Source organism: Aythya ferina, assembly GCF_964211825.1.
Source record: "Aythya ferina genome assembly, chromosome: 1".
In the NCBI taxonomy this organism is placed as follows: domain Eukaryota; kingdom Metazoa; phylum Chordata; class Aves; order Anseriformes; family Anatidae; genus Aythya; species Aythya ferina.
The window spans coordinates 128,556,898-128,578,210 of NC_140296.1; the positions used below are offsets into that span (position 1 = coordinate 128,556,898).

Sequence of the window (21,313 nt, forward strand, 5' to 3'; positions counted from 1 at the left end):
ATAGAAAGGATAAATAACCCTAAATAAAACTTTAAAAATGAAATTCCGAAGTTAATTTTTTCACTTCAGCCCACCCTGTAACAGTTCTCCCATTTTCATTCTCTTTATTTTAGGCACTGAATGAAAAAGACCAATTAATTTCACCTCTCTCATTAAATTACGAAATGTTCTCATAGAAAATGAACTTTTCATCTAAGAGAACGAAGCTCTTAGGCTTCAGAAATATATACAATAAATTATAATGCTAAAGAGCGATCATATTGTATATAATGCCTGAAACTGAAGCACTTCTTTTGTTTTGTGCTTTTTCATGGTTTTGAAAGCTTTGGTGAAAAGACAAAATGAGAGGAAAATCTTTTATCTAAACTCTGAATTTCAAGTCAGACTAGAGACAGAATGTCATGTAAAAGAAATGGATTTTTTTTAGCAAAGATTTATTTTCATTCATAACAGAGTAAAGTTATTCATTAAACGTTGTAGATGAAAGTTTGCTTAGTGAATAAGTCTTTCTTCCAATGAAATAAAGATCTGTAAAATATTTTAGTTTACAGTAAATGCACAACAGCAACTTTTGTTATTTTACATGCAATGTACACAGAGATGTCACATGGTTTACAGGGCTTGATTCCATTCTCAGTTGTCAGCCTCACACTGGTGTTTGTTTAGTCGCATGATTCCTCTTGATACTGGCTGAATTCCAAGTCTAAGTGAGAGGAGAATCAAACATGCTTTTTTTTTTTTTTTTTTTTTTTTTTTTTTTGTTCAGGACAATGAATAACAATGAGCTTTCCTAGTTCTAGCAGCTTTACTTAATTCACATGCATACGTTGTGGCCTCTCTGCTCATTACCACATGCATTCAGGCTCCTGCAAAGCAAAATACAATATATCTGTAGATGGAATTCCTCAGTGATTTTCAGTTCCTTCTTTTCTCACAGCTCCATCCCCTTAACAGCAGCCCCTCATGCTCTACCAAGATAGCACCAAGTAGCAGTGTACATTAGGAAGGCATAAAGACTCCCTGAGACTCGACATGTTTATCAACCATATGGTGACAGCTACAAAACATAAGACCATGCATTGTGTGCACTTTGTTAGGGTTGATCAAATCCACCAAAGACAGATATTAGGGCAGAACTTTCTACTCTATTCCCCATGTTCCATGGGGTCCTTCTGCTGAGGTCTTTCTGCTGAGACTGCACAAGTGAGGAGAATTTCTGCTTGCCTACCCAGCTCACATGCATCACTACAAAGACCAGTTACAATGTAACCCATGCCCCCTACTAATAAACTCTGAAAATCATGTAGCCCAGATAGCACAGAAAATGTAACAGAGACACTTATATATGGAGTTTTTAAGGAAGAAAAAGAAGCCTCCTTTTTGTTACGTCTCTTCCTTGACTGTCTCTCCTTCCCTTGCTCATGTTGGAATCATATCACACAGTAAATAGGTATCACAGAGGTAAGCATAAAATGCTATCCTTCCCTATGGATTCATACTTCTGTGTGCTGTGAGCTAAAGGAGGCAACACTGCCTTTCTGACTTCGGTCAAACTGACAGAAGCTGGCAGCTCGGCTTTTTTGGTCTTTGGTCCCACTTTTCTGTTTATGCTTGTCACGTGTGATAAAGCTTTCAATCAGTTTCAGCTTTTCATGTTCTTCCTTCAAGAAAAAGTCAACAAGCACACTTTTCTCTTTTTTGATCTGTTCGCTGATGTCCTTGGGGATGTCAGGTATCATCCAGTCAACCAGAACACTGAGGAACATCACCAAGTTCTGCAAACAGAGCAGTAGACATGAAACAAGAATGAAGGATCCAAAATACTTCCACTAGAGCAAAATCAAACCTTTGCTATAGGTATGAGGTATATACCAAAAACATCTTGCTGAAACCATATAGTATAAAGTCATTGAATATAGCATCAGTTCAGGAAAGAGCTCACATTTGTGCACAACTACCCCTCAGTGGTGAGGCTGAATTAAACACATGCTTCAGTTGGGTTTGAAAAGGGAATGGATTTGGATTCATCAAATTACTAATGGATTAAGTAGCTAAACCTGTGTTATTCCTTACAGGTGTTCAAAGGTGCTCAGTTCTCAACATCAGAGTTGTTGAGACTGGGTTCAGAATCCATTACTGAAGAGCACTGTCAGTGAAATCATCCTCCAACACCCTCATACCCATGTGTTTCCAATGTGGCCTAAGCAGACAGCAGACAACTTCCATTGTCTTTGTGCGCTCAAATACTTCTGTCTGCTGACATATGCTTCTGTCCGCAGCATATGAGCCAGAATTTCAAACCTCAGACATCAATGTCATTGCAGGTGATGGTCATATAACATAGTAGCAGGAAGAAGACTGGGCAAAAAGTTTTGCTTGTTTGTGAAATCTATTGATAAATTATGCCTTCAGGTTTATATTATAATGATAATACTTCAAAAACTGCTGTATTGTGTAATGTCTCTAAATGTGTGAGAACATTTGCTGACAAGGCTACTACTATGAACACTCCATTCCCATATGAGACAATGGAAATAATTAATCAGGGAATGTACTCTGGCAGAACAACAGGCAGACTATTTGAGGTCCAGCATAACCAGTGGCTTCAAATGTTCTTCAGGCAGTGGTGGAAAATTACTGATGTCAGAGCAAAGATTCAGAAGATGGCAATATAAACAAGGCAAGCCTCTCAGACACTCTTAGGAATATTTGGAAGTAGAGAAGAAAAGACAGGCAGATTTCAATATTAGGGGTGGGCCTGATTTGACTGTCAAGGGATACTAGATCAAGGATGAGAGCATAAAGCTTTTTATATTCAGAATCCAAAATATTGATAGCAAATCCCTTATCAATGAACTCTCAATACTTGGGGAGAATTTACTCCACTGACTTGTGGGAAGTGGCAAAAGACCTTGGAATATTTATTAATTCTGTTTATTTCTTGCTTTGGGTAAAGAACTGTGTTTTACAAGCCTACATAGCATTTATGTGCTTTTTACAAGTGATGACTGTGAGTATAATAGTCCACAGAGTCTACTTAACTGAAATGTTTAAGATCCTGTGGCATTTTGGGGATCAGTGCCAGTGCCAGGGGCTAATGCAGGCTGTGGAGCTTCCCTTCCATGCAGGGAGGGAAAATTGAAGAAATATGCTACAGTGCTACAAAAGGACAATCTTTGCTATAGCTTACTGACACTTCAGCCAGCCCAGTAGACCGGGTACAAGCAGATTAATTTGGGTATTTGCAAACATTAAAGCTTGATTGGACCCGGGCTTCTTTGGCACATGCATTTAAATTCATTTATTATAATATTTATGTGAATGAAATTTCAGTAACTCAACAGACTTACCTGAAATAGAATAACAAAAGCCAAGCGAGCAGATAAGACCGCCCAGTACTGTTTAGAAAATTCATACTGATTTGGGGACCAAGGTGGTTCTCTGTAATCTTTAAACCTGTCAATGAAGGCAGCTCAGTTATCACATGATTCCAGCAATATCCTCTTGCACCAATTGCTTTGATTGACATGATTTTTCAATCACAAAATCTAAAGAATTAAATATTCCAGATGTTCCTACTTCAACCCATATTATGAAATGCAGCTCCAGAATTAGAGCTGGACTATTGCCACTGATTTAGCAAGCTTACGCTGGTTTTCACAGTTGTAACCAAAATCAGAACATTGTTCTAATGTTGGAAATTTCCAGATTTTCCCAGATTTAATAATGTGTCCTTTATTTTGCAAATGTTAAACTGATGTCACTGTACAGGGAATAAACTGTTGAAGCTAAAGCATAGATATACATGTAGTCCAAGGCATTGTCAGACCACAGAAAACAAGCATGTATTCATCACACCTAAACTGAGATCAGTTTAGGAAGTAAATCAGCCTACATAATACCTGACTCACACTCTAGTATTTCCTGTCTGCATAAACGACAGGGGGAGCCATGGAAAAAGCACTTCATAAAAAAAAAAAAAGTTTTCTAGCTTTAGACGGGATAAAAGAAAGCTTTAGTCGTTTGGTGCAAAGACTGGTGCTTTTAGTATTATCATCAATCATTTGGACATAAACAACAGGCTAATAAAACTCACACATGCTCCTAAATTGGAAAGTTTTGCAAATAGCAGGAAATACAGAAAGCAATAAGAAATACAGACAGGAAACACAATAAGAATAATCTGGGGAAATGGAAAATAATTAAAAATAAAACAATTGAAGGGTCTTTGAGAGGATAAAGATTGAAAGCAAATGCAATGAAAATAGCCTGAAGTTTACAGTGGCCAGCAAGTTATAACAAGTTTGAAATATGGCACCAGGACAGTATGACTTGTGGATGTATAAACAAAAGGCATCATGGTGCTGGGAGATATTAGCCCTTCTCTGAACATTCTCAGGTAAAGCCACACCTGGAATGCTGCATTCAGCCATTTAGCTGTGAGTGGGGGAAGGAGGGGGAAGAGATGAGGGGGAGGAAGACAGAGAGAGGAAGAAAGGGGAAGGAGAAGGAGAAGGAGAAGGAGAAGGAGAAGGAGAAGGAGAAGGAGAAGGGGAAGGGGAAGGGGAAGGGGAAGGGGAAGGGGAAGGGGAAGGAAGGAAGGAAGGAAGGAAGGAAGGAAGGAAGGAAGGAAGGAAGGAAGGAAGGAAGGAAGGAAGGAAGGAAGGAAGGAAGGAAGGAAGGAAGGAAGGAAGGAAGGAAGGAAGGAAGGAAGGAAGGAAGGAAGGAAGGAAAAAGAGAAATTGAGAAAAGAGAGAGAGAAAGAGAGAAAGAGAGAAAGAGAGAAAGAGAGAGAGAAAGAGAGAAAGAGAGAAAGAGAGAAAGAGAGAAAGAGGAACAGAGAAAGAGAGGAAGAGAGAGAGAGAGAGAGAGAGAGAGAGAAAGAAAGAAAGAAAGAAAGAAAGAAAGAAAGAAAGAAAGAAAGAAAGAAAGAAAGAAAGAAAGAAAGAAAGAAAGAAAGAAAGAAAAGAAATTGAAGGCAGTTCAGCAAAACAATCCAGGGGCTTAAGAGACTGACTCACCAAAGAAGATTAAAGAAGTGCACATGTATTGCTCCATTTTGGTAAGTAACAGCCACAGTTGGACATGATAACCATGCACAAATTGTGCCCTTAGGACTGAAAGGGATAATTTAGTGCTGTTCACAGTGTTTGACTAGGTTTAATGGGATGAAATTAAGAAACAGAAAATCTGTTTTGAATACCACAAAACCCTTCCTGACAGTAAGATTCATTAGACTGCAGAAAAGCCTCCATCGGGGGATAATGGAGAAGGTTCATATATAAAATCTGTCAGCTTCAGTTTGCAGGTGTGCTTACCAAAATTACCTTCAGGTTCTATCCACGTGGTTCTGCATGTTAAATTACACATTTACAAAACCTCCCAAACTCATAACAAATTCAGTCTGAAATGCTGGATGTAATTCTGGGCTGCAGCTTTTGGAGACAAAGTACACAGGGTACGTACAATCTGTGATGCAGAAAGGGAGGAGGAAGAGGAGGAGACAATAACTGTAAATTGGGAGTTATTATTGGAAGCATTGTCTGGGTTTGGTTAGAGCCCAGATAATTTGTTTTGTTCAGTGGGTGCACATGCAGCAGTCCAGTTCTCCTTCCTATCTTTGGTCCTATGCTATGCCTATACTGTAAGATTTCCCCTCTTGCATCCTTTTGTACAAAATGGACTTCTACACGTTGCACAAACCAGTGTACCAGGGCTACAGAAAAGGACAGAATCAGTTCCATTGAATTTAATTTGCCTGAACATCAAGGCAAGGAAAAACACTGAGTTTATTGTACATTTTCCTAGCAAAATAAATCAATGCCAGTCTTGACAGCAAGCACAGAATCACCTGAAAGGGTCTCCAATGGCGGTGCATTTTCCATTTAATGTACTTGGAGCTTTACAAACTATTCAAGTGTTGAAGGACATCAGATCCCATGAAAATTTCACCTGGCCAAGTGGTACACATAAATCACACTGTGTGAATCAAAATTCAGCAGAACACCAGCAAATGGCTTGTGGTGAAGGGAGATGTTTTCAGAGCTACAGACAAGGTAGCTGGGCTTCAGCCCCACCTCCCTTTTAAATATTCTGTGGAACATGACACTTTAAAGTGCAACAATCATGTCTTTTCTAAACACTAAAGTCTACAGGTTCTGTAGGTAATTTCTTGGGGGGGAGGGGGGAGGTTGGAAGGGAGGGAGTAGGAGGTGTAAGTGAGGATGGACGGAAAGGACCACACATGACTTAGACAAAATTGACCTGCAGCCAGTGTTAATATGCAGATATATTTAACAAGTATTTAGTGTGGAGACAAAGACTGGTAGAAACAATCAGAATTATATATAAGTGTAACTGCAAATATATCTAAATAAAGTGATATAATGTCCTCAATAAATTGAATACAACATTACTGAATCACAAGGAAGCTGTGCTTCAGCAGTACAGGAATATATAAGAATTATTCAGTGGAATACATTAGAATCCACTATTGATCACTGGGTGTAGATAATATCAATACCAGGGCATTATGAATATTAATTAATCAAAAAAAATTAATTTACAAAATATGGAAGTAGAGGAAATCCTCTTTAATGGAATAAGAAAGCTGGAGATGGACTCTTTTTATAGGGAGTACAGTGATAGGACAAGGAGTAATGCATTTAAACCAGAAGAGGGTAGATTTTGATTAGGTATAAGAAATAAATTCTTTAATATGAGGGTGATGAGGCACTGGAACAGGTAACAGGTAGTCCAGAGAAGTTGTGGATGACCCCTGAAGTGTTCAAAGCCAGGTTGCATGGGGCTTTGGGCAACCTGGCCAGGTGGAAGGTGTCCCTGCCCATGGCAGAGGACTTTAGATAATCTTTAAGGTCCCTTCCAACACAAAGCATTCTGTGATTCTGTGATAGATGGAAGAAAACCAAAACACTTTTTTAGCTTTGCAAAAGTTACATGCAAGACAGCATGAGACTGGCACATTACCAACATAGGCACAATGATGAGTCGTAGTATCTGTTACCACTTACATTGTGAAAGAATCTGGTGTTCCCAGCAGAAAGCAGTTCATGGAAATCCTGCAGTCACAAAATTACTGAGTAGCTATGGTTGGAAGGGACCTGTCACGTCCCACCGGCAGGAATATGCAGGGAGTGACTAAGATTTGCAGATCCGCTTAATGTGAACTAAGGTGAGATAACACTCAAGGTATGTGCATAAACATTAACTTTAATAGGAACACGCAGAACAAATAGTCTGTCAATGTTGGCACTCTCACAATTATATCTATCTGAGTTATGCGACTTTATGGGAAATCAAGGTAGGCCTAGCATTTATTGGCATTTTTGAAGGTAGAAAAAATAGAGAGACAGAGAAAGAGAGAGAAAAGGAGAGAAAGATAGAAACATCACCAGTCCTGGATCTAGCATCAAAACTGCTGAAGGGCATAGTTAGTGTAGAGTGATTCCCCATGTGTATTTGTACATGCCTGTATATATTGGCTTTGGCTCTGGGAGTGGTTGAGACCCCAGTATTTTTCCATATCTATTAGGACAAATCAAGAGAAGTGACACCAGACCTCTCCCCATGACCTCCCCCCATCTCTCACAAGGGCCAGTGGTCACCTGGCAACCATCCCTCTGCTGACAGCAAGGTCAGCTGGAGCAGGTTGCTCAGGGACTTGAATGTCCCTAGGAATGAAGACTCTCCAAGCTATTTGGGCAGCCTATTCCTAAAGAAGTTTTTTACTATGAGGGTGATGAGGCACTGGGACAGGTTGCCCAGAGAAGCTGTGGATGCCCCATCCCTGGAAGTATTTAAGGCCAGGTTGGACAGGGCTTCATGTACTCCATTATCATACCAAATTATAAAAATTAAAAGAACTAAACCAGTAATAATGTCACATAACTTAGCAAGGTTTGCTTTTTTTTTGCCTTCAGCTACACAAGTGCTGTTTTGCTCTGAAAAAATCATTACAACTAATGCTTTGCATCAGATTGGCACTACAGCAATGTTTATTTGGAAGTAGTGTCAAAGAGTTCACAGCATTGTAGAAAATGCTACTCAAAATATTCAAAGAATGTGTTCTGGGTATTCGGTGGGAGAGTTGTTTCTGGCTTGTTATGGTTATTTTTAAGATACCTTAATCTCTGGCAATGCCCGTAAAGAGAAAAATTCAGGCTTATTGTAACCACATTTATCTTCAGAGGTCACAAAAATCTAAGAATAAGAGAGGTCAGCTTGTTCCCAAGATATTTGCCAGAAACAGAAAAACAGATTTTTATTTTTTTTTCCAGCTTAAGGGACAGTGTTTGCTGCCTGTCTCTTGGGACGCAAGCAAGATACTGCAAAGTTCTGTCCAAAGCTGTGACTTTGGTAAGATCCAAATTGAGGTTGGTGATAATGAGATATGAATGGATATGAATGCTGATTTTTTTCATAATTGTTTCCTGATAAGGGAACAGAAATACTCTCACAGTTGCTTTTCAGTCAGAGTAGTACATGGTCAAACATGTAGTATATGCTTCTTTTTTTGCAATCTATTTATTTATGTATTTTGCTTGGTAGCACAGACATGATATTCTCAGGCAGAGACCGCTTTTATACCTAGTGCAGATTATTTCTTTCTCTCTGTATTTTGCCTCTGTTAAATCCGTGTTACTCTGATGAGCACTTTTCCAAATACACTGGGAGAGTCATACACCATAAGTAGAGGCCAGTGCCTGTGACCAGGTAAACAGCTTCAAAGTTAAGGTAAACAGCTGTAAAGTTAAGAGAGCAGTCACAGTGACATGGGAGATCCATATTAATAGGGATGTTTGTTAAAGGAAAGCTCATGCTGATTTGATACATTTTTATGAAAAAAAAAAACAAAACACAAGGTTACACTGAGAACCTTAAAACCATATTAGTGATTTCTCATGCAAACTGGAAATACTCCATAGGTATCTGCATGCTGGTGTTTTCTGCTCTTCCTGAGGAGTAGTAAACTAGATACTCTGAACATATTTTAATGGAAGTTGACCTTTGTTTTCCCAGCCTGAAAAGATGATGCTGAAATATAAGATCTGCAGATGGGTAACAGTGTAGGTTTTAAAGATGGAAAGAGTATATTGAAAACTCATATCTCATAAAGTAAACACCGAGCTTAATAAAGAGAAAGAGCCTGGTTCTAATTAGTGGGAACCCATCTTAAAAAATGAATTCTGCCTTCATTGTCCTTAATGAAAGTTATGTATTTCAGTACAGAAAGGAATTTTTTTTTTTATTCAAGTCTGTCTAAATTGTTTATTTTGCCTTTTAATGCATGGGAAAAAACATTCTAAGAACCTTCTAAGATAGTGAGAATACTCTGAAAGCTGTACTCTTAAAACCATGTTCTTAAAGACACAAATATTATCAGCTCCCACTTGGAAAATTTTTGTCTGTCAAAAGACACAAAGAAATAGCTTTGCCTATGCAAACTGTCATTAAAAGCATTTTACCTGCAGAATAAAACATCCTGTGCAAATGGGGAGTTTTCTGGCTGTGTTCCAGCCTTGAGATGACTGACATTGAAGTATGAGAGTGTGTGATTGATGAAGCCATGCATGGTTCCATTTTGACTGTATGCATATTGATACATAAGGCGTGGAATGAAATCAGATGTGACAGCAATTACAAAAGCCTGGGAGACAAAAAAAAAAAAAAAAAAGAGGAAGAAACATGGTGAATGTATGCCTAATGTTTTTCAGATTAAGTTAATTCAGGTGATAATTTTCATGTTCAAGTAAGTTTGGAGTGGTGATGAAGTATGAATTAAATGGACAGACCTGATAAAGAATGTGTACTTGTATAAATGCACAGTGACTTGGACTGACAGGACTCACATCTGACATCAGTCATGCTGAAATAAAACTGGTATAGTGAGTGAATCAGACACACAAATATCTAGATCATACCAATAAGAATTCATTAAATTCATTTAAAATGGTATGTTGGTGAATAGCCTGCATCAATATTATTCAGATGCAGTAGAGAAGCAGATTTGGGCATTGAGTATTTTGTCAAACCAAATATGGCCATCTTACATTTCTGTCACTAACAGATATATTAATGGAATCCTCCCTAAATAAAAATGCTCAGAGTTTGTTTGAGACAGGATTAAGTATCCTTAATTAATTAAGGATCATAAATTTTCAAAGTATATTTAGATAAAAGCAAGAAACTGCAAAGTTTTTCTCATTTAGCACAGATCAGTGCTGGAAAGCCTGAAATCTATGCCTCTTATCAACTTTACGGGTATGTACAAGGCCACAGAGATTTCCTACCTTAAATCCTGGAAACAGCCAAGCCATAACTGAACAGTATTCCACCTAAGTCAAACACTTCCACTTCTCTGGAAGCATTATAGTTCTCTGAGTTGTAATGATAGTTTACATACTGCTACAGAATGCTGTTGTGCTGGAAGTGACTGTACCAAGTAAATTGCATAACACATCTGCACAAGTTTCCCCTTCAGTTTTCATAACACAAGTTTCCCCTCAGTAGTGAAAACCATCTGTATTTCTTAAGTGCTTTGAAATCTAAGAGTCAAAAATCCCATAATATTATGATTAAACTCCTAGGTTTTTGTTTGTTTGTTTGTTTGTTTGTTTTGTTTTGTTTTAAGAATATCTTTTTTCTATTTAGTTTTGGTAGCTTGGGAAGTGTGTAAGACAACTCAAAAAAGGCTACTCTTACAGGCAAACTCAATCTGTGGGAGAAATGATGTTTAGAGATATAATCATATTGTAGATATGAAAAAATGCTAATACTTTTTCTTGTAAGGGATTTCTGCTCCTGGAATGCACTAATAGATGTTATGTTTACATCCTTTTCTTTCATATCAGCAATTATAGTAGCAGTGACATAAAAAAGACATGGATATGAATGAGAAGCATATTTTTATCAATTGTCTGAAGTGTTGCCTCTTCAGATCCCATCCATCAGTTGTTTTTATGTGAATTAGTCTTCCTGTCCTACATAACACAAGGATATAGAGAACAAGGTGAGTGGATAGCCCTCTCCTTTGTAATTTAGATCGTTTTACACTTCCACAAGAATAAACTGGATAATTTAGATTTTATTGTATTTTATACCACTTGAGAAATTTAAACATCACTTTTATGTAACTTTGGAGTGACAATATAAGCACCTAAGATCATATTTAGAAACAGGTATAACCAAATACTTACATTAATGATAACTGAAAGCTTTCCAATACCACTCAAAATGTTATACCAAATTCCTGTAAGTGAAAAACAGGACTTGTTAAGATTTTTTTTTTCTCTATATTCAATTCTTGTTGTTCTTATCACTTTAATGATTTTCAGTTGCTTACCTATATCTTTTGCTCTTACTGTGTCTGGCCTCCTTAGTTCAGTAACAAACTTTTTTGCATCAAGTCGGACTTCTATGATGTTGTTCAGAAGAGCAAAGAGTGGTGCCAGGGGGAAGGAGGCAACGAAGAGTGTGACAAAGCCAAACTGGATAACTGGAAGAGAAATATGCATTGTCCTAGGATGTCTTTTGAAAGGAACTGGTAAACACAGCTGACAGCAAATTGTTGGTGAGCTTTGTGGGTGATAACACACATAAAACTCCACTTGGCAACTTGGACAGAGTAATAAATATCACAAAGCAAGGCTATGAAAGAGAGAAAGGTTTGTCACTATGTTTTATGAATGGTTCCAATAATCCTTCTGATCTCTAGCACATCAATACAAGCCAAAGTAAATAATACATTTACTAAAGTACAAAGAGTTCTCTGTGTATTTTTCTGTTGTTCAAGATGCTACTGTTTTTTCTTGTTCTTTTGCCTGTATGGAAAAGGATGCATTAGTAAGCAGGAGGAGGAACTGTACAGTGTGCCAATGTTTCTTTCCAGTTTCCTTTGGAAAATTTTGTGACAATCTGAAAAGAACAAAAACATAATGAATATCTTCATGGATGCATGAGTTTGTGGTGCCATACAGCATTTTCATCCCTATTTCTATCAATGATATACTTCAAAGTTAAAAATCTCCTGCTTGAAGTCCAAGCAAAGGAGACTGTTATTGTCACTTACTTTTTCTTTCTGTTTTGAGGTTTGGATAAGGAACTTTGGAGAAAATAAATAAATAAATAAATAAATCACTGGTTCTAAAGAAAAGTAGTACTGCAATGAAGGAGAGACCTTCTGAGTTCTCTGTGCTTCCCAGAACAATGATGCAACTAGTAAGTCTGGCTTCTTCCACAGATTAATTAAACAAACAAAACAAACGAACAAAACTTCTCTCACTTTGAAGTGGATGGCACATTATCTTGTTCACAGTACTAGTTCACTAGTGTATCTTGTTCACTAGTACCTCAGAGTTCAGCTCACCAGTGATTACATATATGTAATACATATGTATATATATGTATATATATAACTGTATAAATAAAAAACCACATTTTTTTCAGAGTGAATTATGCCTGTTCTCTAGGATATAGGCTGATCTGTCTTTATGCAAACAAATTATCTTCTAAATGGCTAAAGAAACCGATGTCACCCTGCAAAGCACAATGCTGAAGGTGCTTTTTGATGATTTTATATCTTGCAATATATATTCGTGCAATGACGGTGATTTTCTGAAACATCTCAATGCTCTAGAGATACTCAGAATAATGTAGTAAAACAAACAAACAAAAACTGTAAAAACTGTAAAGCAACAGTTTGTATTCTGTAAAACAAACCTTTTGTTTGTTTACTTTTTCTGTAAAACATTTTGTTTGTTTTCTTTAAAACAAACAAACAGCAAACAAAAGAGAGAAACAAGAAAAAACAACAACTAAACCCCCAGTTCCCTCCAGCAAAGCTTCTTCAGCTTTAGAGTGAGTTTGTCCTTAATTCCCTTGTCTTTCAGTGGTATGTTAGGGCACATAGAATATACCTGATATGGGATTATGGGATAGTCTCATTTGTGTATATTTAGAGTCTGTAAAGGACCACCACTTTTTTTTTTTTCTTTTTTTTAAGAAGTTGCCTAAAAGTCTTTTCTTCAATGGAAATTAGGAGGCTTCAGTAGTGAATGTTACTCATGAGATAGGGTCATTTCATTGCAAAAATGATACATTATTTTAATATAATACTTCAGGGAAGTGAAAAGGGTTTATTTCTTCAGAAAACAAGGAAGAGTAGAAGAGGAAAAATACACAAAAGTATACTGACCAAATGCAGAGCAATCCCAATAAAATTAAACTAATAAATCTAACTGTAATTTACAGTTCTGAATTAAATAAGCAGCAGTATGAAAAAGGTGTTGCTGTGAGGCAGTATGTATTGTCGCTTCTTTTCCAGGAAATCCCTGTGTCATTCCTCTCCCCACCATGAGAGAGCTGTTGCACTTTTTGTGAAAATCAGGTCTTTTCATAGCACAAGAGTTTTCTGTAAAATCATTTCCTTAGGCACTGTAGTCAGAGCCTACCACTGACTGTTTTCTCCAGTATCTTCTCTTGCATGCATCTTCTTTTGTGTACACAGATTGCAAGTCATCTAATTGATTTTCCCGCTTTTCTCTTACAAATGACAGCATATTTGCATAGTAAATTATTATCTCTGCCTGAAATCCTTTTAATTCTGATTCTCATTGCTTTGCGATAAAGAGTGTATCCTAATGTACTCCAAGACAGAGCTTTTTCAAAGCATATGAGCACTCTACCCTTGAAATTATATTTTCCTGAATATTTTACATTCAGAGTCAGGAAAAGGAATTATCAATGATATAAAAACAGGTGTTAGAATAATATCACAAAAACAAAACAAAACAAAATAAAAAAACATGAATGCTTAGCAAAATACATCGCTCCAAAATGCACCTTATTAAATTTTAAGTGAATTTAGCTGGAATAGAGCTGGCAGATTTCTGTTAAAAAAAAAAAAAAAAAAAAGGCATTTGCAATATTTTAAGTATAAACCACACACAGATTTGCTTTGATGTTGCTTATTCATTGCCTGGGAAATTTCACTTTATTGTGTTTTTTTTGTTTGTTTGTTTTTGTTTTTTTTTTTCAAGTTCATGAGGTATGTTCAAGGTATGCAAAGGTCTTCTGGATAATTGTGTAAATATGTCTTCATAGAAAACTCTGTGCCAGCAATCTTTGTGTGGCCATCTTGAAATCTCTTCAGTGTTCCAGCCTCCTTTTCATGAAAGTGTCAATGATGTAAAAAGCAGACAGAAAAAAAAAAAAGAAAAAAAAAAAAAAAAGAAAAAAAAAAAAGCCATAATTTAGATGGCCTTGAGTAGCAAATTTGCAATTATTCAAAACAAGCAGCATGTGACCAGCCTCAGCAATTTAATTGTGCTTGTTTAGTTTGGTCAGTATTTATGCAAATAGAAGATATGTCAACATTGTTGCCAAGGTTGCAAGGATTAAAAAGAGAAAAATTCCCTTGAGCACAGTTCAGGTCCCAGAATCAACCTAGTTGTATCATGCTGGGGTTCTCCAGATGCCTGTTCAGTCACAGCAGAAACATTTACACTATATTGAGTGCACTTTACACTTTACTGAGTGCCTTCACGAAGACTGTTCCATCAATGACAGCTGATGCCAAGACATCCTATTTTGGGCCAGAATACTTGATGGTAAAAAATATCCTTTTTTACATTAATGCTAATACCACAAGGTCTCCATGCAAAGCTCTTGTAGTGCTTACATATGCACTATGCACAACCCTATGGCCCTACATAGGTGTCCTGCTTGACTTGGGTTGCTATTCTCTGTGCTTTGAGGCAAAATGTTATAGAGACCTGTGCAAGAAGCTAGACCTTTGGACATCCAGCTTTTTTTCAGATTTCATACTTTGGTAGGCCAAACTGGAGACCACACAGATGAACATGACCCAGTCTCATGTCACAAGCTAGTTAACAAAATGACTGAGAGTTGTGCATAAGGGAAATTGAAGAACATGGGCCATAAAGCCATCTCCTAGGGCATTAAAGCAGAAGACTAGATGTGTGGTCAAAGGTGACTTATTGAGACTAAAGGTATGTCAGCATCTTGAGAGAAGGTACAGAGTCGAGGAAAATTCCAGGGTGAGAGGCAGTAGATATACAAAGAATCTGTTCCATGATAGTTCCCTTGTAAACAGACTCTACAACCTTAGATATTGGCAACACCACAGCATCTTGGTGTGTTTACTGTACGAGAAACAGCATTGTGGGTGGAGCAGAGTGAGGACACCACAGCCAGCTCTGTGATATCACCACAGGGTTGGAGAACTTGATGGTACTATGGAGTTGATAAACTGCATAGGCAGCCCTGAGCTGAACTGATAACAAAATCAAGTCCTCTAAGTGAACTTCACTCATAATAATCTCGTTATAATACCAAAGTATTGTACATCAAAACCTTATCTGAATGAAGGTAATTGTTTATAGTTGTTTTGTCTTTTTTCTTACATCTGTATCATATGCCATAGAATTATATGTTACTCTAAGTAAAGAACGGAAAAAGCTCCTCAGAATAAATTTTTCAATATATAATCAAGCCTGGATGAGAAACTAAGGAAAAGGTATAATTTACTACTCTTTAGTAATAAATGTGTGCAATAAGCCTACACACAACAGAATAAGCTGGCATTTTCAAATCCATCCTCATTATAGAGATTATAGAAAAATGCAGTTTTCTCTTCAATGATTTTTTTTTATTATTATTTTTATTTTTCTGCCTCACACATTGCTTTTTTGATGGCTTTTCCTGCTCAGGGGGAAATCCTTCCAAATCTCTCAGATTAATTCTTATGGTAATCAGTTGCTACAGACTTTGGATCTGATCATTTCCTTCTTAAAATTCAAAACGGAGCTTTGCCATTGCTTTTTAACAGCAGCCAGACGATGAAATCCTTTACTATTATTTCTGTCTGAGAAAAAATGTTTTCAATTAATTACTACATGAACCTTGGACTCTGAGGGGCTAGACTGGAGACAAGACAAATGAATGAAATAAGAATCTGAAAGTCATTCATGATTTTTTTTTTCTCAAAAGAAAGGAAAAGACAGTAGTAGTAAAAATTTCACACATCCACATGCATCATTTGAATGGTTTTGGAGATATTTTTTTTTTAATTTTGTTTCATTAGCAATATTTATTGCTCTTCTAAACATCAACTTCTTGCCAATTCCTATCACTGCAGGCTACATGTGTTGTGAACTTGCTACCAGCTGGATGAGGAAATTGCTATACATGATACGTAAGTTGGGAATGCATATGGTCTGGTATATTGGTCTGGGTCAAAAGTCATTGCAGAGTTTTAGCAACAGGAAGTACTTATGACAAATTTGACACATTAACAGTGATAGTTTACATTTCAGGATTCATTGCAAAAAAAAATCTGATCATGTAGAAACACTGAAAATGTCTCTACTTAAGAATGTCTGCTAAGAAATATAAACATATATATCAGTTAATATTATCAAAACAAACCATCATCAGAAATTTCACTGGTGCAAATTAGAACTGTGTGCAGACATACTATTGACTGACAAGGCACATTCAAGAAAGAAGCTCAGTATGGTCTGCTGACTGAAATCAGATTCAGAGTTGAGGTCACTAACAAAAAGACCTGCAAGAGCTTTCCCCAAAGGAAAACAGAATTCATTTGTCATGGTAAAATATTGGCCTCTTCCTCCCACACTACTTGTACATGTAAAATGCCTCTGAAGTCAATGGAAGTTTACATGACTTGTAGACTTTAGGTTTTACCCTCTTATTTGTTTTTTAGACTAATATATGACTTTATCTTAAAAACTAAATGCCTTAGTCTCAATTTCCTGCTTAGTCTATGTTATATCAAAGTCAGGTACTTGATTTTTCTGGATTTGCTCTTAGCTATTTTTTTTTCCATTTCATGAACAATAGTTGAAATACAACTTTGTACAAGAGTCAGTATCCATGAAATCATTATTCATACCACTGGATACCCTGAATTTGCTTCGATGTGGTTTTTTTCCACACTGCAGCTGCTCTCAGCCAATTGGTTTAGAACTATTGCAATATAATTCGTCAAGAAAACTATCATTCCAGTTTATGAATAGGATTCTGTCTTTGAAAAGCAGACACGTTTTTTTTGCCTCAGATTTCCCAGCTTCATCCTAGCTACCTACTTAGTTATCATTTTAAAGCTTTGGCTTGAGGAAATCCTTGAGTCTTTACTCAAAGACATAAAACACCCTACTGTTACAAGTTGTTAGGCCAAACCCTCAATATATCACCTTTCATAACTAAAAAAGTAAAATGACAAGTGGCCGTACTTCATTGGGTATGTCTTTCTTGGACAGAGAGGGCTCTCAGCAAATTCATGGATTTGTGAGTGGGGAGGAGGGCTGAAAAGTGAACAGGCTAGTGGAAAGTACCATTTCCTTTTATTTACTTTTCTGATGACATCTAATGCAAATGATGAGAAACCTTTCTACAGACAAGCAGATTTATTTTGTTTTGGGTTGTAGATCACCCCTGAAGTGGTAGGGATAAGCATGGTGATATAGATGCTGGCTTTGGGACAGCTAGAAATGGCAATCCCAAGGAACAGGATCACCTGTAACTGTTTTAATTTAGGATGATGTTAAACATTCAAATGCAACACAGCCTGTAATTACATATAAAGAGCTGAACACTTTCTACTGCAACATTAGGTAGACTTGTAAAATGCATGACCTGGAAGAAGGTAACACTCCTGGGCACTTCAGCACAGACTAGCTTTAAGACAGAAATGGCTGTAGCCTGAGTGAGTGAGTGAGTGAGTGAGTGAGTGAGTGAGTGAGTGAAAGAAATTTGGATTGTTCTTTTCCTGCCAACAATTCCCTCTTTCATGTTTGTTGTTTCTCATTCTTGCTGTTAATAGGTTAATCATGGTTAAAGGCACTGGCTTGGTGTTCCCATTAGCCATTACACCTTCTCTCACTTTATAAGTGTAGTGATAGTATCGTTGCTGAAATGGAGTACAGTGACTGCCTGATTTTGCAGAACAAAGTCCAGTGAAAAAATCATTTCAAAATACATTTCTCAATATAAAAATACAGGAGATTAAAAAAAAAAAAAAAAAAAAAAAAAAAAAAAAAAAAAAAAAACAGCCAACCAACCAAACAAAAAAAAAGCAGTTAAATCTCATTATCTCTATTACTTTACTATTAATTTAACTAGACCTAAGTGAAGTATTAAAAAAAAAAAAAAAGGAAAAAAGAAAATAAAAGGAAATACTAGCAGGTTTGAAATGGCCAGTCCAAAATGGAAGTGAGATTGTTATAACAAAAGTTCCTCTACTTTTGACAAACTGTACTTTAAAGCTCATCCTGGAATTGCTCCAACCATCACCTCTCACACAAGTGGTGTCTCCCCAGGAATAACCTGCCTCATGAGGAAATACAAAGAGAATATATGACTTCAAGCATGTGAGTGGACCAGAGTTCAGGTCTCCTTCAGAGAGGGCACATGTCAATCCTTTCGACAGAAAGAGTAGAAAAGGTGATGACTGCCTGGTGATTAGGGTGGGTACTGAATGACCTGGATTCCAGAGTGTTGGCTTGGTGAGAAGTTTTCTGTGTAGTCTTAAAGATGTCACCCATCTTCAAAAGTTAGAGCATCCTGGAAGAACAAACCTAAATTTACTGAATACCTGGATAGAGATACGTAACCTGGTCATGACTGTCTCTGCATGAAACACTATTATCATCTGTGAGGGAGAATCCAAAGGCCCAGTCTAGAGTTTCTTATTCATATTTTTTTTCATTCCTCATTGAGCAGATAGCCACAGACAGCAGTGAGAGTTTGAATAAAATCTGTGTAAAAGATTGAGAATTAAGTTCTGAAATGGCAGTTAGATATCCCTCTTCCTTTCCTTAATAGCATAACTCTTCTTTTATATCCCGGTATTTTTTAAGCAATTCATAAAATAAGTCTTTCATATGCATTTACTGATTTGTTTCCCTTCAATCCCGCACTCAAATCAAATTTAGAAAAATAGGTAAATGCCCTTCAGAGCAATCTCAGCTGACAGGTTCAGTGCTGAGCTGCACAAACTGCTTCCTGACAGTGTGGGTGGTCTGAATCACTCCACAGTGAATCTGACAGCTGAGTGCAGTGGTATGGACCTGGGGCAACAAGCGGGCTGGGGTGGTGCAGCTTGGGTTTCATGTGCTGCACATTTGTCTGGAATCCCATGGATGAGGCATAGCTTGCCATGGCACACTACAAGGCTCGGTGAGCCATTCTCTTCACTTGATAAACTAATCTCTTGTAAACAAATACTTAGATCAGTAATTCATCCATTCATTTGCAGGGCATCTGCCTAATTATCCTTGAGTGACTGCAGAATGAGGCACTCAACATAGTTTATTATCTAGGCATGAGGGACTAAAATAAAATACAGGCCTAATGTCAATTGATTTATAACATCAGTAGCTCAGACCCTGATACTACAAGTTATTCCAACAAGGCAGACCTTTGTTTCTAAGTGGTGTGTGTCCTTATCACTGAATCAAGGGTGATCTCCTATATAGACATCTTACAGACATCTTTGAGTCTACTCAACTTATCCAGAAGGAAAAATCATCTTGGGCTGAAGTAATATGTGGAAAAATTCAATTGTAAAGGAGAATTTTTCAGCAAAGTTCATGTGCAGAGGCAAATAAGGTAATAGAGGTTGCAACACACAGCCAGATCCTAAGGTGAGTTGAAACAACTGAGAGGGAGATGGTGGCAATTGAGGTCTTCTTTACATTTACTTAATGCTACTACATAATATAAGGTTCAGATCCATAAACACACCCATAAAAGATATCTCCAAATCTGCCATTATATAATTTCCCTTTGGAAAGGGAATTCCAAAATCTTACTCATTTCCATGTATTCTGGAGTCAATCCAGTGAAAGGTTCCAAGCTGTAGTCAAGATCCCATTGCTGAGGGTCCTTTGATTGATTGGTGTTCATTTCCTTTGGTTCAGTTCTTCCATCCTTCAGCTTCCTGAAGAGCTTCTTTAACTTCCTGAGGAACAAAAAGTTAGACTGGACCAAGTCTTTTTCCTTTTTTTCCACCTACAGGATCTGGTCTAAATCTTTGCACTGTAAAACTAAATGTATATCAAGTTACTTCAGTATCACACAGGCTTGGTTTGCACCATCCACTTTAGTTATGATGTTTCTTATTGCCAGGTGATAGGCTGATGGAAGCAGTTCTTGCTGTGTTCCTCTGTCGAGGGAAGTTACAACACCATAACACTATTATGATGGAGTTGAACCTAGTACTTTTAATACTTTTTTTTTCCCTCTAGATATATGTTGAAAAAGCATCTTTCCAAAGCTCAGGCACCTTGGGCCTAAATACTAGTGATTATTAATACGTCTCCCTCAAGAATGAATAAAAGAAAGAAACAAACAAATAAAATACGAGAAGGTAATGTGATACCTTCATACATGTATGTCACATCTAGCACAGGTGTACTTTCCTCTCAATCTGAAACTTGGGAACTTCCATATAGTATACCTTTAAGTATATAAATATTAGTGACTTAAAGTTGTCCCTGTGACCAACAGAAAACACCTGAAGCTCCTCAGGCTCCACTGCTGTTTCAAACCTGAGTATCTTTTTAAATGGGCAAAAGAAAAAGGTTTCACTTGCAGAACCTTAAAGAAGCACTCTTTACTGAAAATGATGAGACAACTAATAAAAATAATAAAATACATTCCTATGAAATGTCAAGTATAAGCAACATTTGAATTCTACTAGTGGCCTTCGTAACTGGAGAAACATGTTTCCCTTGCAGCTACTTAACAGCCAAACAGCCTTCAAACTAACAGGAGAGATTCATAAGAGAGCTTAAGAGATTCATAAGACAGCAAGATCGGTAGAATTTGTTCTCACAGTTGTTTGTCTTTCCTTTTACACACAAACAAACCTTTATTCGTTTGGATTCAGTAGAAACTATTGGTATAGAAGTCTCACTTGGGATATATGTAGTAGGATTCACTTCAGCACTCAACTAACTATACAGCCCATACTGGAACTCACTGAGGAAGAACGGGAGCTTACTGGAACTCCTTTGCAAGTTTATTCCTAAACTACTAGAAACTACAAAATTATTTAACTACTAAAATCAAACTGTAAAGATTTCACTGAATACTTGTGAAAAAATACACATTTCTAAAATTAACTTTCTTGAGTGAGAGTTTACTGACAACGTAAAAGGCAAAGTATGCAGATCTATGTAGATCCTGAAAAACTTCATCAGCAGTTAGATGCTTTATGTACTTGCACAACTGTGTTATCTTCCTTCAG

The 21,313-nt window shown here is 37.0% G+C and overlaps 1 protein-coding gene and 1 long non-coding RNA gene across 2 annotated transcripts in view; one reads left to right on the forward strand and one right to left on the reverse strand.

The window, feature by feature from the left end:
• Positions 1–231: 231 nt before the first annotated feature.
• The window catches only part of ANO2 (anoctamin 2), a 200,160-nt gene continuing 179,078 nt past the window's right edge, over positions 232–21,313 (reverse strand). The window contains exons 21-26 of the mRNA XM_084508867.1: positions 19,875–20,023; positions 11,363–11,515; positions 11,217–11,269; positions 9,486–9,667; positions 3,351–3,456; positions 232–1,775 (exon numbers count right to left, since the gene is read on the reverse strand). Coding sequence (XP_084364993.1) covers positions 1,494–1,775; positions 3,351–3,456; positions 9,486–9,667; positions 11,217–11,269; positions 11,363–11,515; positions 19,875–20,023 — 925 coding nt within the window. The 3' untranslated portion in view covers positions 232–1,493. The remainder of the gene's footprint in view (positions 1,776–3,350; positions 3,457–9,485; positions 9,668–11,216; positions 11,270–11,362; positions 11,516–19,874; positions 20,024–21,313) is intronic.
• On the forward strand, positions 8,310–12,461 carry LOC311431424. Its single transcript, XR_014689419.1, has 3 exons — positions 8,310–8,376; positions 10,872–11,029; positions 11,400–12,461. It is a non-coding gene; the product is annotated as an uncharacterized lncRNA (long non-coding RNA).